This window comes from Tachysurus vachellii, chromosome 1 (genome assembly GCF_030014155.1).
Source record: "Tachysurus vachellii isolate PV-2020 chromosome 1, HZAU_Pvac_v1, whole genome shotgun sequence".
NCBI lineage: Eukaryota > Metazoa > Chordata > Actinopteri > Siluriformes > Bagridae > Tachysurus > Tachysurus vachellii.
Window position 1 is genome coordinate 24,551,666 of NC_083460.1, and position 23,125 is coordinate 24,574,790.

At 38.0% G+C, this 23,125-nt stretch overlaps 3 protein-coding genes across 4 annotated transcripts; 2 read left to right on the plus strand and 1 right to left on the minus strand.

The window, feature by feature from the left end:
* Nucleotides 1-234: 234 nt before the first annotated feature.
* On the plus strand, nucleotides 235-13,357 carry nwd1 (NACHT and WD repeat domain containing 1). The gene is made up of 19 exons (XM_060878915.1): nucleotides 235-821; nucleotides 1,250-1,335; nucleotides 1,829-1,945; nucleotides 2,041-2,395; nucleotides 2,486-3,743; nucleotides 3,822-4,025; nucleotides 4,132-4,291; nucleotides 4,375-4,492; nucleotides 4,572-4,736; nucleotides 5,945-6,142; nucleotides 6,357-6,479; nucleotides 6,559-6,761; nucleotides 6,889-7,149; nucleotides 8,231-8,321; nucleotides 8,434-8,582; nucleotides 8,740-9,013; nucleotides 10,683-11,236; nucleotides 11,349-11,454; nucleotides 12,372-13,357. The coding sequence occupies exons 1-19, from the start codon at nucleotides 704-706 to the stop codon at nucleotides 12,674-12,676; spliced, it is 4,845 nt and encodes a 1,614-aa protein (XP_060734898.1). The 5' UTR covers nucleotides 235-703; the 3' UTR covers nucleotides 12,677-13,357.
* On the minus strand, nucleotides 12,775-17,025 carry zgc:113223 (uncharacterized protein LOC541424 homolog). 2 transcript variants are annotated; one of them, XM_060878926.1, is made up of 8 exons: nucleotides 16,853-17,025; nucleotides 16,621-16,678; nucleotides 16,413-16,537; nucleotides 15,252-15,326; nucleotides 15,072-15,167; nucleotides 14,775-14,903; nucleotides 13,589-13,750; nucleotides 12,775-13,137 (listed from the first exon to the last, which is right to left on the minus strand). In XM_060878926.1, exons 1-8 carry the CDS (start codon nucleotides 16,907-16,909, stop codon nucleotides 12,961-12,963), a joined length of 879 nt encoding a protein of 292 aa, XP_060734909.1. In that variant the 5' UTR covers nucleotides 16,910-17,025; the 3' UTR covers nucleotides 12,775-12,960. The 2 variants fall into 2 exon arrangements, with proteins under 2 accessions (XP_060734909.1, XP_060734915.1); XM_060878932.1 differs by having other exon boundaries at nucleotides 12,775-13,159; nucleotides 16,853-17,022.
* Nucleotides 17,026-20,104: 3,079 nt separating this feature from the next.
* reep6 (receptor accessory protein 6) lies at nucleotides 20,105-22,825 on the plus strand. The gene is made up of 7 exons (XM_060878945.1): nucleotides 20,105-20,419; nucleotides 21,141-21,234; nucleotides 21,365-21,503; nucleotides 21,646-21,814; nucleotides 22,002-22,075; nucleotides 22,238-22,261; nucleotides 22,347-22,825. The coding sequence occupies exons 1-6, from the start codon at nucleotides 20,278-20,280 to the stop codon at nucleotides 22,256-22,258; spliced, it is 639 nt and encodes a 212-aa protein (XP_060734928.1). The 5' UTR covers nucleotides 20,105-20,277; the 3' UTR covers nucleotides 22,259-22,261; nucleotides 22,347-22,825.
* The last annotated feature ends 300 nt before the right edge of the window (nucleotides 22,826-23,125 follow it).

Genomic DNA, 23,125 nt, shown 5'->3' on the forward strand with positions numbered 1-23,125 from the left:
AATAAAGTCAATGGATTCAATGGTATGTTATTGGGAAACCAACCAGCGGCGAGTTCCTCAGGAACTTTAGTGAAAAGATGATTGTTCATTGGTAAAGTATAGACCTTTCTATTAGATTCTTTACTTGTTATAAATGAGTTTAACATTTTAATAAGTAATTACTTCAAATTAATGTCACACAGGTGTAAAAGGAAATGGCTGAATGACATTAGGGCAATGCTATTTGTACACTCACACTCAATAATTCTTTAGCACCAAATTATTTTTTAAGACACTGTCTGCATTGTAAATGCAACAGTTTGTGCTAAATTGATGTTTAGCAAATCTAAGCTACAGCAGGTAATTATGTGTGAACACCAGCTGCTACATATCCCCTGTGTGCCATCACCAAGCCAGTGAGACGTGGAAAACAAAAGTTCCTCCTGGCATACCTGATCTCTGTGGATGAAATGACGAAGAGCACAAACACTAGTTGATGAGCAGTACTCATCAGACGGTAATCCAGGTTGCTTGGATTTTCCCTACACGAGGGAACGGAGCTTAACATTTGGACAAGTGCTGCTTTAAATTTAGGTCTCAGGGTTAGACATGCTACAGCAGTGTTGGGACTCACTCAGGACTCAGTTGATGTAGTGGAGTCTTGCTATAAGCAGCTCATGGACTAAAGTTTGGAAGAAGAAGATTGTAGGGTGTGAAGTGAAGGATGGACGTGATGGAGCTGAGGGAGGCTCTGGGAGTCGAGGCGCTGCGTGGACTCGACCCAGACTGTCTGGAGTCTTCATCCAACGTGGTGCGAGTGTTCCTCAGCTCAACGATCTCAGGTTTGGGTTTCAGTGGTGCGATCCTGTTTTAAACAGTGGCTGGTAATTTTATAAAAGTGCCTATAAAAGCTTATTTCTTATCTGTTAAATTTCTTTTGGGTTGTTGAACTACTCATTTTTACTATACAAATGCATACTATACTATAGAAATAAATAAATAATCTTAACTGCATTTTTTTAAGTATCGTTCTTTTGAAACTTTTTAAACTGGTAATTTACCATATGTATGTAATGCCTGTAGATCACAATCATCAACAGAAGATTTTTTCAATCATAAGCTAATATTTTGTTGCAGTCATTTTAGTTTTTGTTATAGATCATGGCTTTAAGTCCACCCTTGCAATTAAAAAAAAAAAGGTCTAAGACAATTTTCATTTGTTATTGTGCTTTACTCTGATTTCTGTGAATATTACACTTCTTTTCCTCAGATCTGAACACTGAACGAAATGCCTTTTGGGAAAAAGCCTATCCTGAGCTACAAAGTTACTGTCACAGTCTTGGCTTGATCTTTGAGGTTTGTACTGAAAATTGAGTGATCTGATGCATGGTGATGTTAGAACATTGCAGGTTTTCTATTGGAAACTATGAACCTATTGTAAACTTTTCTTAGAAGGTAAGAAGATCAAACAAAATTAAATACCAGAATCTTTCTGGTGATTTTCCTTGTGATTTCCTGAATATAAAAATGAACACGATTTAATGACTTAAAAAGATCTGACCTTTTGTACAAACTTGATTGATATCTAAAAATTTGCAAACGGAACATTTCCTTTATTTGTTTTAAAATGTTTGGTATTTTATAACTTTCTGTCTTTTCCAGTTAATAATGATAATAATAAGATTTTTGTACCTTCATTATGGCCTCAGATTTTTGGACCACCTTGTATGTTGTATTGTCCATAATGTAATAAAAAGAGAACTGTTTTATTCGTCATGTCTTTGCATCTCGAGATATCATGAAATTTAATTCCTCAATCTGCTATTTTTACTGTCTGAATCTGAACTAGGTTGTAGATTTCCGGTGGGGTTTGTGTGATGCGATGACCGTTGATCACCTAACCACAGAGCTGTGTCTTCAGGAGATACAATCATGTCAGAAAGTGTCATCTGGACCTAGTTTTATTGTAAGTTTGGTAATTCAACTGTATCTTTACTTATAAATTTCTGGCTTCTAGTTACCAAGCAGCTGAATTGCCGTTTATTTGTTTTCTAATCTCAGGCTTTGGTTGGCAGTCAGTATGGACACAGACCCATTCCACGCCTCATATCAGAGACTGAGTTTGAGTTACTGCTCTCTAAACTTTCCCAGGACCAAGAAGGCTTAACAATAGTTAAGAAATGGTTTGTCAAAGACAATAACTCTGTACCTGCTAAATATGTCCTTCAACCAATCACCACACATTATCATCATTATAATAATACAGCACCTGAGGCTAGACCACAGCATGATGCTGACATTTTGTCTTGGAATCTCACTGAAGCTCGGTTAGTGCAGCTGTTATGTAGTGCAGCGCTGCAAGCCGAGCAGAACGGAGACTTCGGTGCAGAGCAGAAGCACAAATTCTTCAAGTCACGTGAGAAAAGGTTTTGTCAGTTATAAGCAACACTAACACTCATGTTGGTCGCAATACATTTAAATGAATTTGCTTTTGCTATGTCCACAGTGACCGAATGGGAGATGGACCAGAGTGTTCTCTCAACTCAAGAGCAGGGCAAAGCTTCACCTGTCATCTTTGTCAGAGAACTACCTCATTTGAAGAAAAGCGAAAGCCATAAGCATGCAAAGTTTTTGGATGTCACAGCTGATGGGCTCCTAGACACTGAAGCTCAGGAACTTTTGAGCAATCTCAAACAGCGTATCACCAGTGCCGGTTCAAGTCACTTCACCTTAGAGCTTAGTAAAAATGCTATGGAGGTGAATCGTAAGGAACACAAGGAGTATCTGGAGGTATTCTGTAAACAGATTGTATGTCAGATAAAAGAGAGAATTGTCAAGCAATCTGCATTACCAATAAATCCACAGTGGCTGTGGATTCAACAGGAGCTTTTTCATCATGCAAAGCTAAGTAAAGACAAGTGTGCAATTTTTACTGGTAGAGATGGTCTACTGACAAAGCTCTGCCTAATGATGTGGGAGTCAACAAACATACACCATTCACCTCTTGTCATCTATGGGCCTCCAGGAATTGGTAAGACTACTTTGCTTTGTAAACTTGCTCAGGAGATGCGTACTGTTCTAGATCCACAAGCTGTGGTTGTTCTCCGGCTGCTTGGAACATCTCCCATCAGCACAGATGTAGACTCTGTCCTAAAGGGAATTTGCTTACAGGTTTGTGGAGCTTTGGGACTGGCAACTCCCAGACCACAGATTGCAAACACACATGAGAAATTGGTGAGGTTCTTCCATGCCATGCTACAGAAAGTGTCTGAAGATGGAGAAACATTAGTTCTCATTTTGGACTCATTGGATAACCTATCCCGGGCTAATAATGCTCATAAATTGTGCTGGATACCTAAAGAAATTCCTCCTAATGTACATTTAATATTGTCTACAGAGTACGACGGGTTTCCTATGAAGAGATTGAAAGCTCTAATTGGTAATGATAAATGTTTCTTTGATGTAGAACCACTGAATTGTGATCAAGTGCAGGACATCATTAACACCTGTGTCAACGTTGCTGGAAGAAGACTTACGTCCGAGCAAACAGAACAAATCAATGGCAGCTTCCAAAAAAGCGGAAGTCTTTTGCATCTGAAGCTAATGGTGGACATGGCAAAGCAGTGGACATCCTACACCTCTATCTCTGATATTCACCTTGGCAGCTCGGTGCAGGAAGTAATCTCATTGTTTCTTCAGACACTGGAAAAAAAACATGGCGAGAAGCTTGTCTGCCATGCTCTGGGCTATATCACCTTATCAAGGTTGGTTATTAATAAAATTAGAATGCTTTTCAGTACCTTTTGGTAAAATCTTTGATAAATAAAATAATGTCTTTACAGATGTGGCTTGTCGGAAGCGGAACTACGTGGTATCTTATCGGTAGATAATGATGTCCTGGCAGAGGTCTACCGGAACCGGCTTCCCCCGAGCCACACACTCATATGCTTTCCTCCTCTTCTTTGGGCACGTCTCAGACATGACCTAAAAGATCACCTAGTAGAGCGTTGGGAAAACGGCATTATTGTGTTAGAGTTCTCAACAAGGTAAGGTGTCATTTTTATATGGTTATAACTTCCCAGATGAAGTTAACCTGTGATTTCATTGTGAAAGTCATAAAATGTTGAGTATACTAAATGCCATCCTCTATAGACAGTTTACTGACGTTGTGAAGGCAAAGTATCTTTCTGTGGAGCACCGAGTTCAAATGCACAGCGTTCTCAGTGAATACTTCTCAGGTCAGTGGAGCCAGGGCCAGCTCAAACCCATACTTCTGTCATCACTGAGTACTCAACTGAATGCTGACAGAAAGGTACTCATCATTGCATTATAAGTTCATGTAAAGCATGCCAATAAAAACTGCATTAAAGACGGTCAGCACTTTGTTTCTTCAAGGTGCCGCATCAGCCCCTGTGGTATTCTGAAGGAGTTGCCAATCTCAGAATGCTGCATGAACTGCCATATCATCTTATACACGCAGGCAAATGGGAGGAACTGCGTGACTCGCTGCTAGGTTGGCCTTTTTCACAACTTACATTTATGTCATAAGTCATAATTATATATGTATTTCTTATCTGTCATATGTGTTGCAGGCAATTTGGACTGGTTGCATTGTAAGATTGTCAGCTGCGGTGTGGCCAGCGTAATCCAGGACCTGTCACTTTGTGTTGACGTCATAGACTGTCCTGAGATCCAGCTGCTCAGGGACTGCTTTATACTTCTGAAGCCTACCTTAGATTTCATTGATGGACACACAGGTGAGTACTGATCTGGTTTGTAGTGATGGTTCTGTTAATGGAAGGAATGAAACATGATGGTGAAAGATGTGATAATTTAGAAAATATGATGTGATACAAACCCAACACGAAGCAAACCTTAAGCTAATAATTCACTTCTATTTTATTTGTGTAGCATTGTTAGCCAAGTACATTGTCACAAAGCAGATATAGAAAATCAGGATACAAATTGCACATTTTAAATTTATCCCTAATGAGCAAGACAGAGTCAATGGAAAAGTAATACTCAATGAGATGATATTAGGAAGAAACCTTGAGCGGAACCAGACTCAAAAGGGGACCCATCCTCATCTGGGTGACACGGGATAGTTCGATTATATGGCCAAAAACTGCAGTTATGTAACCAGAAAATACGATCTAGTTTTAACAAAGTCTATCTGCTGAAGTTATTAATTGTTCACTGATGGAGATAAGATCTGTAGTAATTGCAGTCCAAAGCCATTTTCATGGTTTCTTCCACAGTGAACACATGTAAGTCCAGGCTGTCCAAGATACTTGAGAAATATCTTGAAAATTCTTAATAAGTATTAACCAATAATAATAAATGTGAATACATTTCAATCATTTCCATTTCAAATTCAAATTTATTTGTATAGCGCTTTTAACAATGGACATTGTCTCAGAGCAGCTTTACAGAACAAAAGAAACATAATACATAATTGGGACACATCTATACCATTTTTAGTACGAATTTTTGGTACTCGCTGGTGCCGATACCGGTACCTTTGTGAATAACTTACTTAGCATTAAGCCTTCAGGGCATTTATAGAACATTTTATTCAGCTTTGTTTATGTTGGTTGGTGTTCTGTGCTACTAGCTATGAAGTCCTGATACTGATTTTAATGTTAAAACTTTTAGCATGTATGTGACTAACCTGAGTCTGGTGTAGACCTGAACTGAACCTGTCTAAATGCACCCTCATTGCTTGCTCCATACTGTTGTCCATCATGGACTCTTTTAGAGATATTACTTAGATGCATAAGATATTACTCAGTGTGGCAAAGTAAACTGGTATATCCAAAAGTATGAGCAAATGAGCATACTAAAAGATTGATACTAATTTCGAAGCTTTTTACTACAATTATATGCTAGTCATTACTGTTCATTTAATATCGAACCTACAAAGATTTATTATGCTACAAACTAACCTAAAATGATCTTTTTAAAGACTCATCACTTTTATTCACTGAGATTACTGCCAGACTTCAGGCTCTGGCTCCACTGTACCCTTCGCTGATTGGATGCTTATGCTCCCAGTGCAACGATTGGTTTGCAACCTGTGCAGATCCTGTGCTTGTGCCCAAGAGTAGCTTCTTACAACCTCCTGGAGGGCCTTTAATACACACCCTCAGTGGTTCTGCACAAGGTATGTAACATACAGTACTTTTTTTTTTTAAATCAGCCAATTTATACTTTGGGTTTGATTGATATATTTGCTATGCACTCTAAATTACTTCTGTAACTATAATCACTGGCTTAAAATGATTCTTAGGACTGACAGAAATGACGTTTGTGAGTATAATTGATAACTCATTGCCTACACCACTCTGATTGCTTTCTTTTCTCTCTCTTTTCCAAAGGAATTACTGTAGTAGACATTTATATGGAGAGAGAGTTACTGATAGCAGGTTCAGTGGATGGAGAGTTGATTGCATGGGATCTAAAGTTTCTTGAGATGCTGTACGCATTTGAAGGACACAAAGGTTAGTTCACTCTCATGTTGTGACCTAAAACAAGTACAAATATGACTTTATGTGGTAATTATACACTTTCTCTGTACAGGTGCAGTGCAGTCAGTGAAGCTTTTAAGTAAAGGTGATCACTGCTTGTCCACTGGTCTTGATGGGTCTCTAAAGAAATGGAGTCTCCTCACTGGGAAACAGCTCTTCTGTATTCCTGCTGTAGTCTCAGTACAGCCTTGGCCTTCTGAACAGATCCTTGTGCTTGAGCCTAAAGCAATGGTGCTGTCCAACACACGGGGACAAGTGCGACATCTTTCCATAAAACTTCTAACCTTTTAAAACAGAGAACCCTAGTTTAGTTGATAGAATAGAATGTTATTTCTTTATAAACACATTTACTCATTCAGACCTCCGTCACTGTTGTGTCTAGGTCAAATCGTGGCATTTGAACACTGGAGAACTTCGTTATGAAGTTGATGTAAAAGGAGAATGTTCGATCCTTGGTGCACTGGGGGAGGATGTAGCAGTCATGTCCAGTGATGGCCAAGTCTGGATCTTTGATTCTGACACTGGTCTAGAAAAATCCTACTATAAGCTCACTTGCCCTCAGGGTCTCACTGTATCCAGTGTGCTTTCACTACACAGACATGGAAAACTTCTCATTGCATCTCAGGAGTGCTCATTGAATATGGTAAAATTCTAACTTGGACTCTTTCTCACAAATTAGTTTGTTTGCCTTGTTGAATTAGTGTCACACTAAATGTTGTAATAATGTACTTCATTATTTGGCTAGAAATATGATGATGATGATGATGATGACGTTGACGATGATGATGGCAAAAATAAACAACAGTAAGGGTGAACAAAGCAAAGCAGTGTATAACACAAGTACAGAGCTGGTCTGAATAAGCAAATTATTACCTGAAAAGTGACGTATTAACTGCTCTGTCTACAGGCAGTCATTTTCCATCTAGTTTAGTAGCATGTATCTCAAGAAATGCAATATGCAGTCAATACACATAATGCATTAAAGCAAAATAATAAATCAAACTTAAATCTAAACAAACTAAACATATCAATGATACATATGACATGAAAAAATTATTCATAGCCTAGGAATAATTCCTTGGGAGGAAAATATTTTTGGAGCTTTTTTACTAAATCAGATTCTCTTAAACAAGATGCATTAAAAATCTCAACACTGGTTCAAAGCCATTTATTAAAATGATATTTTTTAGCTTCCTGTCACAATTCAGCCATAGTGATTTCCAATGTGGGGGCACGGTGGCTTAGTGGTTAGCACGTTCGCCTCACACCTCCAGGGTCGGGGTTCGATTCCCGCCTCCACCTTGTGTGTGTGGAGTTTGCATGTTCTCCCCGTGCCTCGGGGGTTTCCTCCGGGTACTCCGGTTTCCTCCCCCGGTCCAAAGACATGCATGGTAGGTTGATTGGCATCTCTGGAAAATTGTCCCTAGTGTGTGATTGCGTGAGTGAATGAGTGTGTGTGTGTGCCCTGCGATGGGTTGGCACTCCGTCCAGGGTGTATCCTGCCTTGATGCCCGATGACGCCTGAGATAGGCACAGGCTCCCCGTGACCCGAGGTAGTTCGGATAAGCGGTAGAAGATGAATGAATGAATGATTTCCAATGTGGTTTGATTTCCCAAACTGCAGCACACATGCACAATCTCCCTTACTGTGAAGTCCTAATTTTGCAACCTTTTCTCCATTGTACTTCATGCTTTGACACCTCCCTGGTGACATTTATCTCTAGGTCTCAGCCAGTAATTCACTATGTGATGTTGAACTTCCTGCACCTGTTTCATTTATGTGCACTTCAGAAGATGAAAGTGTGCTCTTTGCAGGTATATATATACAGCATAATACCCTAAACACAATCTTTATTGACCCTTGAGATAAAGATAAAAGAGAGAGTGTGTAGACTACTATTCTTAATCCTCATCCTCTTGTACAAAGGCTGTGAGAGAACACTGGTTGTGCTGCATGTCAATCCAGACTCGGTGCACAATTCCCAGGAGCTCCAACATGAAGCCACCGTCTTATCAGCTTTTTCATTCAGCCAAGGAAGTAAAGTCGTTACTGGATCTCAGGATCAAATCATACGGGTCAGTTTTGCGCAGATGGCACAGCTGCAATGATTTTTTTTAAGGTTATCACCATATTTTGTGTTTATTCAGAGCAATAAGACAGAAACAAATAAATGATAGCATTTAATGGATTATTTAAATGAACGCTGTGTTGTTATGCATTTGTCAACTGAAGGTTTGGGGTTTAGTCACTGGACACCTCCTCGACTCCTTCAGTGGTATGGGGTCTTCTGTCACCTTCGTGTCCGTGTACAACAATACAATCATCTCAGCTTCAACCAGGTCTGGCCACCTCAAAATGTGGAAGCTAGACTATGATCCCAAACACAAAGTCCAGACATGTATTCCAGCCAACTGCCCGAGGGTGGTAATATCCAAAGACGGTAACACGGTACATTTCATCAGAGAAGAAGATCGAGCCAAAGTGTTCAAGTGGAACTGTTCTGAAGGTGAACCACCCTGATTTTTCATATTTATAATTGTAGCAGCAGTTTTCGAATAGAAGTATGTAGCAGTCATTCAACGGCATTCATATCAGCACCAAAATACTTGATAATTCTTACCGCTGGGGACATTATTTTTATTTAATAATATAAATGTTACACAGATTATTGCAGAGTTATTGATGAATAATATATACATAATTATAATATACATAATTAGCAAGAGTGTAGCTATAGGCTAACCAGTATTAACATTTTATGCCAAATTAGCTCCTTCCAATACAATTGCTAGATGTAAAATGGACTGTTTATAACAAACATGTTGTTTTTAAACGGCAAGTTGCACATACTCAAGGTGCAACTTGCTTATATGCAACTTGCTCCTGTTTGGCCAGAGTTGAAAAAGGTTGTGTCCAGGGAGTGAGGAGTCCCTAGTGCTTTTTCCTGCCTGTTTCCTTGTTCTTGTGGAGTCTAAGACATGGAGAGTGTGTAAGGGAGCACCAGAATATTTCTGTTTTTTACTGTTTGCTGCAATCTGTACCTGTCCTGTTTTGTGGCTCTTCCAAACCAGACAGTGATGGATATGCACAGGACAGATTCAATGACTGCAGTGTAGAACTGTACAACAGCTCCTGTAGCAGACCATACTTCAGAACATACCATAGCTCAGTTGGCACAGAACGTACATCCTCTGCTGAGCTTTTCAGGTCTTGAGATATAGTAGTTCTCAGAAACTTGAAGGTCTCTACATATGACACAATGTTATTGGATATTATGAGGGGGAGTAGTGTTGAACGGGTTCTTTTAAAGTACACTGTCATCTTCACAGCTTTGAGAGTGTTCAGCACCACATTGTTCTAACTGCACCATTGTACCAGCCGCTCCACCTCCTGCCGATATGCAGACTTATTGCCATCTTGGATGAGTCCAGTGAGTGTAGTGTCATCTGCAAACTTCAGGAGTTTAACAGCTGGGCCATTGGAGGTGTAGTTATTAGTATAAAAATGAATTGCAGTTGGGAGAGAACACATCCCTTGGGAGCACCAGTGTTGACCGTCTGTATATTGGCTGAAATCTGCCCAGCTTCAGCTGTTGTTTCCTACCTGTCAGGAAGCTGGTGATCCACTGACAGATAGCAGGGGTACTATAATATCTGTACTAGATTGAGGAGCACCTGTGCAGTCAAGGGGTTGCAGAATGTAGTGCAGCCCCATGTTGACTGCATCATTAATATGTAATGTGTTAGTCACTAATTGTTAGTCTAGATATTAGTTAACTAGGTAATTAAGGACTAACTTTGAATATTTTAATTACCTCTATAAGCAGAAGCAAGACAGCAGAAAAGCAAACTAAATCCAATCAATTAGCATTAATTTCTTACCAGTATTTTCAGGTCCATTTTTCCTCATCTGCCCCTACCCTAGATAGATATGAACGTTTTTTGATCTGTCAAGAGATCTAATGATTTGTTTTTAAAATTATGGGGCTCTCTGTGGGATGTGGGCCTTAAGCACCTACTTATACCACTTATGTCATATATCCCTGTATACTGTGAAGGTGTCTTTAAGTGTGATGAGTTTTTTTTGGTTGTTGTTTTTTTTAACTTGTCCTCTCCTACAAGAACACACACAAACACGCACACACGTTAAACTGAAACTACTTACTTGCTTCTCAGGTATGTCTTCTGATACACTGGATGCATCTGCAGAGGTGTGTTGCATGGAACTGGCACAACAGAAGCAGCTTCTCTTCTGCGGACTCTGCACTGGTACTGTACTCATCTACCCTTTAGACTTTCCCCAAGAGACCCTGTGCCTTCCTCCTCCAGAGAGCCTGCCTGCTGTGCGCAGCATGGCCATCAGTCCCAGAGAAGATAAGATTGCCGTGGCCTACGAGGACACGGTGGGCTTGTTTGAAATCACGGCAAGGTGCAGCTTCCCATGTATCGAGGGCCCAATCCATAACTATTCTCTCTCCTTACTCCACTCGTCTGTATCAGCCATGGCTTTGCTGCCTGACTGTAGACTCCTGTATGGCACTTTTGGAGGGGAGGTGGCAATCTATGACTTCAAGAGCGGCACTGCAGCAGAGCTGGATCACCATGGGTCCGCTATCACCTGCATAGCACTGAGTAATTGGGACAAACACGCTCTGGTAGGATCTGAGGACTGTGTACAAAAGCTTTGGAATTTGAGTCCTGTGCTGCTGGACCATACCATGGAGTACAAGGTGGTAAAACAATCCCAGATATTCATACTAAAGATTATTCTGTACCTGCTTTCAGGTACATTTGATTTACACATCATTTGTGTATAACTGATAATGTTTGTGTCTTACTCAGGGTTTCTACTTCGAGGGCATTCTGTGTGCGGCTTTCTCTGTAAACGATAAGTACGTGTTCACTGGTTCTCGGGACAAAACCATCAAAGTCTGGGACGTGTTTTCAGGTCAGTATTGTTCATGTGTCATGTTTAGATAGGATACAGTGCATAAAGTTCAGCTGTAAATAGTGCAAGTGTGGGGGTAATCTATAAATGCACATTATAGATCAATAGAAAAGGTAACTGTGTACCGGAGAAGTAAAACATACAAATATATCACTGTACATGAATATATTTTAAGTATTAATCACTCAATGTTTTCATTAATGTACTAAAAATCATTTACTAGCAGCAGAGTGAATTTACTGTAAATATAACTATTATGTAAACTAAAATCTAATCCACTCTCTAAAATGAGTGGACTCTCTAAAATGAGAATCTAATCCACTCTCTTAAATCTAAAATGACTTACAGATGAGACTGTATAAGGGAGCAACTGAAGTGTCTTGCTCATTATTCTGTACTAAAAGATACATTTCTGAGGTTTTCTCTTAACCTAAGCTTTATGGTACAATCTTGTAAAATAATAAAACAGCATATTGCTGTACAACTGAGGCTTTAAATTTACAGCAATTCTGACCTTTTAAATGAATGAGTCACTGAACTTGACAAGTGTATACCGGTCACTTCCATGAGCTGAGTTGTTGTGTTGTGGCAGCGAAAGCCTTTGCAACTCCAAAGCATTACAGACTCAGACATGAGCAAATAGCTTGATTCATCAAGGGATGCTGAGAAATCTGACTAAACCCCCAAAAGTAATCCTGAGATGGAACAGAAGAAACAATGAACAAAAACTTTTAAATCTTGTTCTTCCCCAATTTGACACAATTGACTGACTCACACTTGCATTGAAAGCCGAATTAAAATAGTCAGGGGGTGAATCAAAGTGAATATTTTTGCTGTTTAGTCACAAATGAATGTGATTTTTTTATAGTCTGCACGTGCTCTGCAAAATTTTATAGTCACTTTATTTGTTGTTCCAGGATCTCTTTTATACATTCAGTACGTTTATGCTGCAGTCATCAAAATTACACCCAACAAGGACGGGTTTGTAGCCATTTCACAGCTTGGCTCTTTCATCAAGGAGGGCTTCCATTGTCCAAACACACTGACTCAAGGCTACAACCCGCTCCGTAACTTCAGAGCTCACTATCGTGTTACTTCAAGGGAGAAGAGTCTAGAAGCTCCTCACTCTGTCATTACAGGGATTCACACTTACAATCCGGCTCAGTTCAACTTCGTAAGCATACTCAAGACAAAACAATCCAACACATGTGTCATTCTATGAGAAACCAGAAAAATGGGGTTTTGTTAGTGGAGCAGTTTTCATTTTAGTGGTCAGTAGTCTTTCAGTTCTGTAAAACAAAATATCAAAGACACAAACACTGAGTATTGAAAATGTGTTTAATTGATGTTTAAAAAGCATGTTATAATCTCCAATCTTTTCTTTTCTTACAAAATGAACATTAATCCCAACATTCATATATTAACACTGTATGTTTCACAAGTTTAATCACAGCCTAAATATTTAATAAGCATCTTCTACTTGAAGAGAGTGCACAGTAGAGGTTCTTATATATGTCTGTGCATGCTTGTGTGTGCTATTTCAGATGTACTGCGTATATATAATGAAACGATTATACCAGGAATATGTTTAGGTATTTGGCAAGAGTTGAAATCACGTCTGCTTCGGTACGGAATTTGTGTCCTTTTCCTTTTCCTCTTCCTCGATTTGTCTGAGCTGAACAGCTGCCAATGAGATCATACATATCTAAAAGACAATATATTTATTAGAAACAAGATTTTATTCTGATGATTTATAATAATCAGGATTTTTATGCTGTTTGTTTCTAATTAAATGTACGATACAAATCTTATATTGTATAGCAGGCATCAGACTGAAAAAGCCCACAATGTTGATGTGTTTATGAATTATTTCCTGATCTGATTAAAGCAGTTGTTACAATGACTTATTCGTATACTATTTTTATACAGATGATTATACACATGCTGCTCTTTGCTTTTTGCTCTTGGGCTGCAATGATAAAAGCATACAAGTCACTACAGGTTTTCCCACTGGGAACGAAGTGCCTTAGGGCATTGTACAATAGTCTTTCAGTACGTTTGTTATGTAGATGAGTCAACTTTAATACCATTTTAGTAACATGGAAAATAAAAAATGTTGAAAGACACATCTCACCTCGAGGCAGAGCAAGCCAACGCTGATCCCTCCAACCAACAACAGGTTCTGCTTCCCCCACTGCACTATTATCTTCAGGCAGCCATTGATATAAATGCGTTCCTTTATGTAGGATTCATCCGTTCCCTGAGTTTTGTAACCACACATGGAATTGAACACAGTCTGTAAAGAAAATCATACAGTACCTAATAAACACCAAACTTCAGACATTAACAATGACGCATTTTCTTAAGATTCACTAGAAAAAGTACGTAGATCTTTCTTTGACTGTGATGCACCGAGTAAGACTCTCACCCAAGATATCCATCCATCCAATTTCTCTACCATTTATCTTACACATGGTCAGGGGAAGTCTATCCCAAAGGACACTAGGCACATGGCAGGGGACTTTCTACCAACAGTAGAGCAAGGCAACATTATGCACAACTTAGAAATCAGCATACAGCATATCTATGGACTGGTGTAGAAAACCCCATACCCACAGGAGAGGAATCAAACCCTCAACCCCAGAAACACAAAGTAAACTTGCTAACCACTAGTTGGTGCAGAATGCTGCAGCAAGGCAATTGAAAGGAACGTGTAAGCATGATCATACTTCTCTTATACTAGCCTCTCTTCATAGAAATCTTCCAGTGAGTTTCAGGATTGATTTTAAAGTTTTAGTGTTTGGTTATAAATTCTTGTACGGTCTGTCCCCAACTTATCATTCTGACTTTATTAAACTGTATGTTCCAACAAGGTCCCTTAGGTCTGCAGATAACTTGCTCTTGGTTGTCCCTAGAGCAAGGAGGAAACATAGGGGTGATCGAGCATTTGCAGTTGCTGCTCCTAAGCTCTGGAATTCATTGCCATTGTCAGTGAGGCTGGCCCTAACTTTGTCTGTCTTTAAATCTTGTCTTAAAACATATTTGTATTTGTCATTTAACACAGTTTTGTCATTTAACACAGATGTGTGTGTGTGTGTGTGTGGTCTTTTTCTTTGTGTTGTTTTACTTTTATATGTCTGGATGTACAGCACTTTGGTCAACTTCAGTTGTGTAAATGTGCTTTAGAACTGAACTGGAGTAAACTGGACCGGACCGGACTGAACCATCACGCCTGTAGTTTGCATATATGGCCATGTGAAATATCTATTACTGATGAACTAAGATGGCTAAAAATATCTGATCTGTGTTTGGTGTATTACCTCATTCCGCTGTCGTACACAGCAGGAAAAAGGCACACCACAGGCTTCTAGACTGGGGTTATTCACAGAGCAGTTGAAATATGCGTTCTGAGACCAGTCTGAGTAATAATTCACTCCACAACACAGGAACTGAAGTGGGACAAAGAAAGATATATCAGTTATATTCCAGTACAACATGACAAATTTCATGTGCATCCTGGACACTGTACATTCACATTTCACTCATTTATTTGATCCCAAACTCAAAGCCTTGTTCATATACTTAAATGAAAAAATATTTTAAAAAATTGTTTTTACCTTTTTCTGCACAAAGTCAATTGCATTTTCTAAATCCATGTCCTCTCGATATAATACAGTGGCTTTCTTCATGAACAATTCTGTCCTCTCGAGAACCTTGGAAAGGGTTAGAGACAAACTGGTTAAAGGATCATTTAAATCAGTGGATTAGTGATTAGTCTGTTAGATTGGACTGTGTACCATGTCTGAGAAGAGAAAGCCCAGAACTGCAGCAGTGATTTGCAGGATCAAGATGACCGTTAAAATTCCTAAAAACTGAAAACAAACATTTTTTTTTTAAAAAATCAAACATTACAATTTTTTTATTTTTTTTGCTTTTTAAATTCTTTTTAATTCAGATCAACAAATCAAACTGATTTATGATCTATTTAGTTATAAGCAGGTGAAACACTCCATTAAGGTCAAAGAACAGGACATGCAATCTGGTCCATTAAAAATACACGTTTATGAGCATTCAGGAATTCAGCATTTTTTTATTTTTTTTTTGGCACAATTAAGCAGAAATCACTAAAACCTAAATACACACTACACCGAACAAGTATACAAGAGCATATTAACTCTGTCAGATGCACTTAGACAACGCCCTACTTATACACATCTAGTCCAATACTGCCACCTGCTGGCAAAGTTGTGTAACCTACAGAACTTTGTACATTGGCATCAAAATGATCTATATTTAATTTTTCAGTATTAAAAGCATGAAGATTTTTATGCTGAATGTATGTGTGCAGATTAGAGGTGTAACCCAATGACAAACATCAGTTCCTGTATTTAATTCTATTAATAATTACTATTATGTAATTAGTTCTATTATGAAAATATCTGAAAATATATATAAATTACAGCCTAATTTAAACCACAGAAACCCTGCCCAGGCAGTTACTACAGATGAATAAATGAAAGTTGTAAATGTGTCATGTAGCACTGCCTACATTCCTATGTATGGTCTTTTTTTGTTTCCCATATGTGTGCTGTGTGCTCAACAGTAGTCTCATCATGTTGCCTGGAAAACCTTTCTAGTGAGCTTTCTTCTAAAAGTGCACCTCCTATTTCCATTTCCATTCAGTGTTTGCATTTCTGAGCAATGTATTTATATTCGGGTTGAATACATTAAAGATCACATATTTACATGAAGACACAGCTAAACTTACAATCAAAACCAAAAGAGTACCATAAAAACCAACACCACAAAGATTTTCTATTTGATGATAGTATATTTAATAAGCACCTATGAATTCTTTAAAATATGTCAAAATTAAATACATGAATTGAAATTCAACACATAATAAAAAACATGTGCAGTACATTGCTAATCGATCAAGTATATTGCAACCTTATTACCATTTTCAGCAGTATGGCACTATCTCGCAGTGCTCCGAAACACCCAAAGAATGTTATGATGAATGTGAGGGATCCTACAGAGATCAACAGAAGAGCCGGATCTGTTGCCAAAGTATCCACAACATCTGTAAAAGATGCTATTTTCTGTAAGCTTAGATGCAACAATACCAAATATTCGTAGCAGGTTGAATAAAAGGAAATTCAGTACCGTTTTCCTTGGCTACTTTAGCATAGATGCCAACAGCAATCATAACCCAACTGGCAACCTTGAAGAAAAATTTTGTTTTATTTTACTTAGAATTTCTAGAACATTTTTTTTGTCGAACTATTAGATAGAACACAGAATATCTCATTATTGCTCTTGCTTTCATGACAATTCTGTGAAAGAATTCTGTCCACAGAATATATAACACACCACAGATATTATAATTATGACTTACCCAGAATAGGTAGCAGCATATGAACAAAATGTACTTAGAAGCTTTGCAAGCTGCCATTACTGATAATTACATTTGTCTCCTGGTATTTTTAAAAGAAAAGAAAAGAAAAAGACATTTGTGTGTAGCGTAACATAGCTCTTGAGTTCCTTGTTTTTTCACAACAGGCATGTAATGACTTGTTCCAAATAGCTGGCTGGCTTTATGAATCCACCTGTAACCTGAGCTGTACTTCATAAATATTTTTTCCACATGAATAAAATATCATCTTTCAAAATAAGCTGATATAATTAGCAAAATTACAGGTGGATACATTTATGCAAAGCTTACATGAAATACAGAAGAGTGGACCTACATACACTGCAATCCCACAGCAGACTACATACTGATTCTTTCTGTTCCATATTGTCCACTCCTGCTCAAGTGTGTCCTGGTCCTATCTACAGTACTTGTGGGATCTATCTTCATTCATAATCACTCCAGATGCTTTAAAATGCTGGATGCTTCCCCAGTGAATTATGTTAGAAAACCACTGGAAGCACTGATGCAAAGAATCACCATAAATAAATATTCCAGTAAAAAAAGCTTTGTAATTGGAACAGTGGGCAAAAAAAGCATGCAATAATTAAATAGTAAATAGTTACTAACAGATTTTCCAACATTCTAAATAATTGCATGATGCCAACACCTTTTATACAGACTACTATCTAACATTACCTACTTGGAAAGCTAGTTCATTAGAAAGTCACAACCAAGTTGGTTTAAAGAAAATAGAGTGTACAAATGACCAAGGACTAACTTGAACTCTTAAATCCTCTTAATCATGTTGATTTAAATGAGAGGACCACACCCAAAAGGGAAGCCATCATCTTTAGTGTGAACTGAACATTAATTAGGAGCTAAATTTCAAGTTAAAATAATCACATTGATTTATATAGTTTATGATTAAATGTCTATTTACATAAATGTTTATTTGTTCCTATCTCGTTTGGTTCTGAGGCATTCTGAGAATCAAACTGAATTGTGAGAATATTATTGTATTAGTTATAGTGAAAGTTTTACTTTTAATGGTTTAGGCAGTCTGCTGGTTATTCTGAGATAAAGTAAGACAGAATATGAAATTATTAACTATTGCATGCTTTTTTCCAGTGTTCCAATCACAAAGCTTTGTTCTACTTTTGTTACTAGTTGGTGATTCATTGCTTCTCTAACATAATTTGTAAAGATTGCTTAAATGTATAAATTGTGTGTGTGTGTGTGTGTGTGTGTGTGTGTGTATATATATGTATATATATGCATACATATATATACATATACATATACATATATGCATACATACATACATACATACATACATATATACATATACATATACATACACATACACATACATACACATACATACACATATATATACACACACACACACACACACACACACACACATATATATATATAATGTGTGTGTATGTATAGTGGTGATTAGTATATGACACTTGATTTATGAGCTTGTTTTTGTACAAGGCATCCTCCAAACCCAGCACTATGTTCACCTCCACAGTTGCAACATCTGATTTTTGCATCTTTGTCACATTTCCATATTCATGTTCCCCTCCACATCTAGCACATCTTATCTTTCCTTTGCATTGCCCTGCAGCATGTCCTATTCTTTGGCATTTGAAGCATCGCATTGGGGTTAGGATATACTCCCTAAAATCATAGCTCAAATACCCCCATTTTGATTTTCTTGGACATAAGCTTTTCAAATTCAAGGAGAACTGCTAAGCTATCCATTTTAAGCCCTTTCCTTATGATTTGTAGTCTAGTCGCTTTCATCACTTTCCCACCTTTAACTTCTTGCAAAATTTCTTACATTGACAAAGGTACATCATAAATAACACCTCTACACTTTGCTGCATTTCCTGGGATGTGAACACTGATTCTTTCCTCATTTAATGTTTCTGCATGCAGGATCTTATCTCTTGGTTGTTTGTCTTTTGCAAATACAAGTAACCTCCTGTTGTTTAGATACTAAGCATACCTAATTTTCCCCATTTCTTTTTCAATAGCTTTTGTCAGTTTTACCGGGTGAACGTGAACTCCTTCTCTTTTGAATGTTAACATCACTTTCCATTCCGTTTCTTCATCCTCCTTTCTCACGCTTGTCTTTACAGTCTTAGTTTTATGGTTTGTTTCACTAGTCTCCAAGCCTAATGTAGAGCTTCCAGAACTATTACTCCTATCATTCCTCTTCCGTGATACCTCCTGCCAGTGCATACCTTCACTATCACCATACTCTTGATCAGTTTTTTGTCTACTTCACGCCATCAGTCAGGTCTTATTTAAGTGATTTTTTGATTGCTACCTGGTGTGGCAGTAATCAGGCCTGGGTGTGTCTAAAGAAATTAAACGCAGGTGTGATAAACCACAGTTATGTATTAAGGGGGGGCAAACACTTTTTCACACAGGGCCATGTGGGTTTGGTTTTTGTTTTGCCTTAATAATAAAAACCTTCATTTAAAAACTGCATGTTGTGTTTACTTGTGTTATCTTTGACTAATATTTAAAATTGTTTGATGATCTGAAGGGGGGGCACGGTGGTTTAGTGGTTAGCACGTTCGCCTCACACCTTGTGTGTGTGGAGTTTGCATGTTCTCCCCGTGCCTCAGGGGTTTCCTCCGGGTACTCCGGTTTCCTCCTCCGGTCCAAAGACATGCAAGGTAGGTTGATTGGCATCTCTGGAAAAATTGTCCCGTGCGCGTGCGCCCTGCGATGGGTTGGCACTCCGTCCAGGGTGTATCCTGCCTTGATGCCCGATGACGCCTGAGATAGGCACAGGCTCCCCGTGACCCGAGGTAGTTCGGATAAGTGGTAGAAGATGAATGATGGTCTGAAACTTAGTGTGACAAACGTGCAAAAAAATTTTTTTTAAAATAAATCAGGAAGGGGCCAACACTTCACTGTGTGTTGCAAGTCACTCTGGAAATATATATATATATACAGTGGTGTGAAAAAGTGTTTACCCCTTCCTGATTTTTATTATTTATTTTTTTTTGCACGTTTGTCACATTTATGAAACTAATGTTTCAGATCATCAAATAAAACATATATAAATACTATAACACTTGTAAGTTTTATGATTAAATGCTGTTTGGTTAGAGTGGTTTTCGGCAATGTACATGTGCTTAAAAATATCTTGAAGACTTATTGTCACTGAAATGAAACATGTTCCGCATCAATCTGGCAACCCAGGTGTCAGTCAGGTGTGTCGCATAAAGCGGATTAAGTGGATGAAAGTCAGGTCTTGTCCAGTCAGCAAAGCCCCGCTTGTTACCTGTAGCTTGTTTACATTTAATTCATATTCATACGTTTCACTGTTGACCTAAACAGAGGAAGTCATTATCAATGGTGTTTGACGACACATTTACATGACACAGGTCACTATGTTTACCTGTTTTTCGAAGCTAAAACAGCGCGTCGATACTTTTCTGAACGAGAAGAACTTTGTAACTGATTTCCTCAACAAAGTCGAAGAAAAGACGGGAATTAAGAAGCGTTTACTTGTGATAGGTAAGATGGTGGTTTATCTGAACTCATGTATCACCCTTTAACTATTATATATATAGAGAGAGATAATCCTGTTAAGAGACGGATCTACTAATTAACACGGATCTGCTGTGGCTGTTTGTTTACAGTACAGTGCAAAAGTTTGCATCCCCCGGGACAGAAGGATGATAATATAACTATTTATAGTAAAACAAAAAAGTACACAGATGTTGCTTCATTATTACAAGAGATAAAACTGTGTATGTCATATTCATAGTGGAAAAAAATACACACAAGTTTGTCAAGACAAGGCATCTTGATATCTGTAATATGTATCTGTAATATGTCTGTCTTTACTTCTTCTTACTGCTTGTTTTCTATAAGCCTCTTGTTGCCATCATATATATAAAATACACACACATATGGCAGCCACAAAAAAAAAGGCCGCAAGCAATCATGCATTTATCTTCAGTTTTGAGAAGGATCTGGAGCTTATACTGAGAACAATGGGTGCAAGGCAGGAGAACTCTTGGAGAGTCTTCGTGGAAGGCCGACCCATCAAATGACATCAGCACACACACCCTCGGAAACTGGCATTAAACCGAAATGAAATGTTTGTGTGTGTGTATGTGTGTATATATATAAGGTTATACACTCACTAAGCAGTTTATTACAAACACCTGACCATCTAATTTCAAAATGAACTATAGCTTTGCTTACTGTGCCGTATCCTTTGTGTTCATAGGAACTGCCACTGCAACAGGACTGTATTTACTGTTTGGATATGGAGCTTCTCTGATCTGCAACTTGATTGGCTTTGTTTACCCTGCATACTATTCGTAGGTGTTTTTAACTTTTACGGCCTGTATAGTTTTATTTTACTTAATGATGAAAAATTGAAAATCATTAATAGCTGATTTGGAGCTGATAGCGTCATGCTTTGCTGCTTTATGTTCCTTTGGATTTTAGCATTAAGGCTATTGAGAGTACAAACAAAGACGATGACACACAGTGGCTAACTTACTGGGTGGTGTATGGAGTCTTCGGTGTGGGGGAATTCTTCTCAGACATCTTTCTGTCCTGGTGTCCTTTCTACTATCTGTGCAAAGTAGGTGTATTACACATGCAGGAATGGGTTTCATTCAGTAATGAGAAATCTTTTAAAATGATGTATTATTTAATGTAAATAAATTTTTTTTTTTTTTGTAATTTAAACTTAATCTGTTTATCTTGTCCCTCGTTGTTTTCAGTGTTTGTTCTTGCTATGGTGCATGGCTCCAGTACCCTGGAACGGCTCTCAGGTGTTGTATAGGCGTCTGGTGCGACCACTGTTCCTCAAACATGAAGCCACTGTAGACAGCATGGTTTGTGATCTGAGTGGGAAGGCCATAACAACTGCAGAATCTGTCACGAGAGAGGGTATGAGGAGGATTTTTGCTCTGTTCCTCCTAGAATGACATAGTGTTGAATCTTTTAGAGGTTTTAGTGTGATAGATGGATGGATAGATGCTGATTTTGTGAATATAAACACCCATAATATAGTAATACATTTTATAGCAAATTAACGTTGCTTTTTATCCCCCATTCTATCCTATGCTTATATCAGTTCTGCAGACTCTGGTGAGAAGCAGGACTATTCACCCAGTTGAATCAGCTGCCAAAGAGCTTCCTGGCCCATCTGTATGTAAAACGGCTCCATGCCCCAGTATCATTATTATTGTTCTTACATAAATACAAAGCCTATGTCTAATCAAAATGCCTCACATGTTCTTTTTGCTTTTCTGTATACGTTATTCCTTTTCCCTCTCATTAACCTCTCTTTCCTTTTGCATGCCTGTACAGAATGAACCCAAGGTGGACTGAACTGTAAGTGCTCAAGCATTTTATAACCTTTCTCAGCACTTTCTCAGATGGTTTTGTCTAACTAGTACATCTTGCATTTGTTCTGCAGTCACTCAGGCTTCTACTTCCAAAGTCACAGGACAGCAAGGGATGAAATCAGTTGGACAACGATGCTTGAATCACCTTGAAGTAGTGTCATTTTAATCTTAACTGCTAATCTGATAAAAATGTATAGTCAAATGGCATTGGGTAAACTGCTCACAAGTTTGGTTCTCAGGTCACTGATTGTCCTGTGTGGGTTTCCTGTGGTGTGTTCTGGTTTTCTCAAACCACAACCCTTAATGGTTACGAATGAATGAATGAATGAATGAATGAATGACTGCTAGTAGATGTTTCTTCACCGTTTTTGTTCATTTTAATTCATTGATATGTCAGTTTATTTAGATGTTTTTTAACTAATCTGTTAGCCTTGGTAATACTTGGAAATATTATGTATTATTCTAATCATTTATTGTAATTCTTGATGTTTTGAACAACACAGCATTTATGTGCCGTCTCTAATCAATCAATAAATTTGATCTCTCTCTCTCTCCCTCTCTCATGACTTGACATGAATTAAATTAAACTTTGGACACAGGAATACAGAGTCAAAAAACACCTACTTCCTAAAATCTACATTTTTACATTAGAAATGTGTTGTATAACTTCTATGTAAATAACAACAGAACTATCACCTTTCTCATTTTTTATTTATAAAGATTAAAGAATCACAAGAGTTAATATTAAAGTAGGTGGACAACATTTTAATGTCTGTTTCAACTGACATATTTTGCTTTATACATTTAAAGGGACTAATTTTAAGTCTGAGCAAATGACCAATCACAGCGT

Bases quoted from the DNA above. Each gene is read 5' to 3' on its own strand.
- nwd1 (XM_060878915.1), top strand. From the start codon at position 704: ATGGACGTGATGGAGCTGAGGGAGGCTCTGGGAGTCGAGGCGCTGCGT. The intron at 1,946-2,040 runs GTAAGTTTGGTA...TTCTAATCTCAG, and splicing joins CATCTGGACCTAGTTTTATT to GCTTTGGTTGGCAGTCAGTA. The intron at 6,762-6,888 runs GTGCGACATCTT...TGTTGTGTCTAG, and splicing joins TGTCCAACACACGGGGACAA to GTCAAATCGTGGCATTTGAA.
- zgc:113223 (XM_060878926.1), bottom strand. From the start codon at position 16,909: ATGGCAGCTTGCAAAGCTTCTAAGTACATTTTGTTCATATGCTGCTAC. The intron at 15,327-16,412 runs GTAATAAGGTTG...GTTTGTTTTCAG, and splicing joins GTGCCATACTGCTGAAAATG to TTTTTAGGAATTTTAACGGT. The intron at 14,904-15,071 runs GTAAAAACAATT...GTCCCACTTCAG, and splicing joins TTGACTTTGTGCAGAAAAAG to TTCCTGTGTTGTGGAGTGAA.
- reep6 (XM_060878945.1), top strand. From the start codon at position 20,278: ATGACACAGGTCACTATGTTTACCTGTTTTTCGAAGCTAAAACAGCGC. The intron at 20,420-21,140 runs GTAAGATGGTGG...TTGTGTTCATAG, and splicing joins GAAGCGTTTACTTGTGATAG to GAACTGCCACTGCAACAGGA. The intron at 22,076-22,237 runs GTATGTAAAACG...ATGCCTGTACAG, and splicing joins AAGAGCTTCCTGGCCCATCT to AATGAACCCAAGGTGGACTG.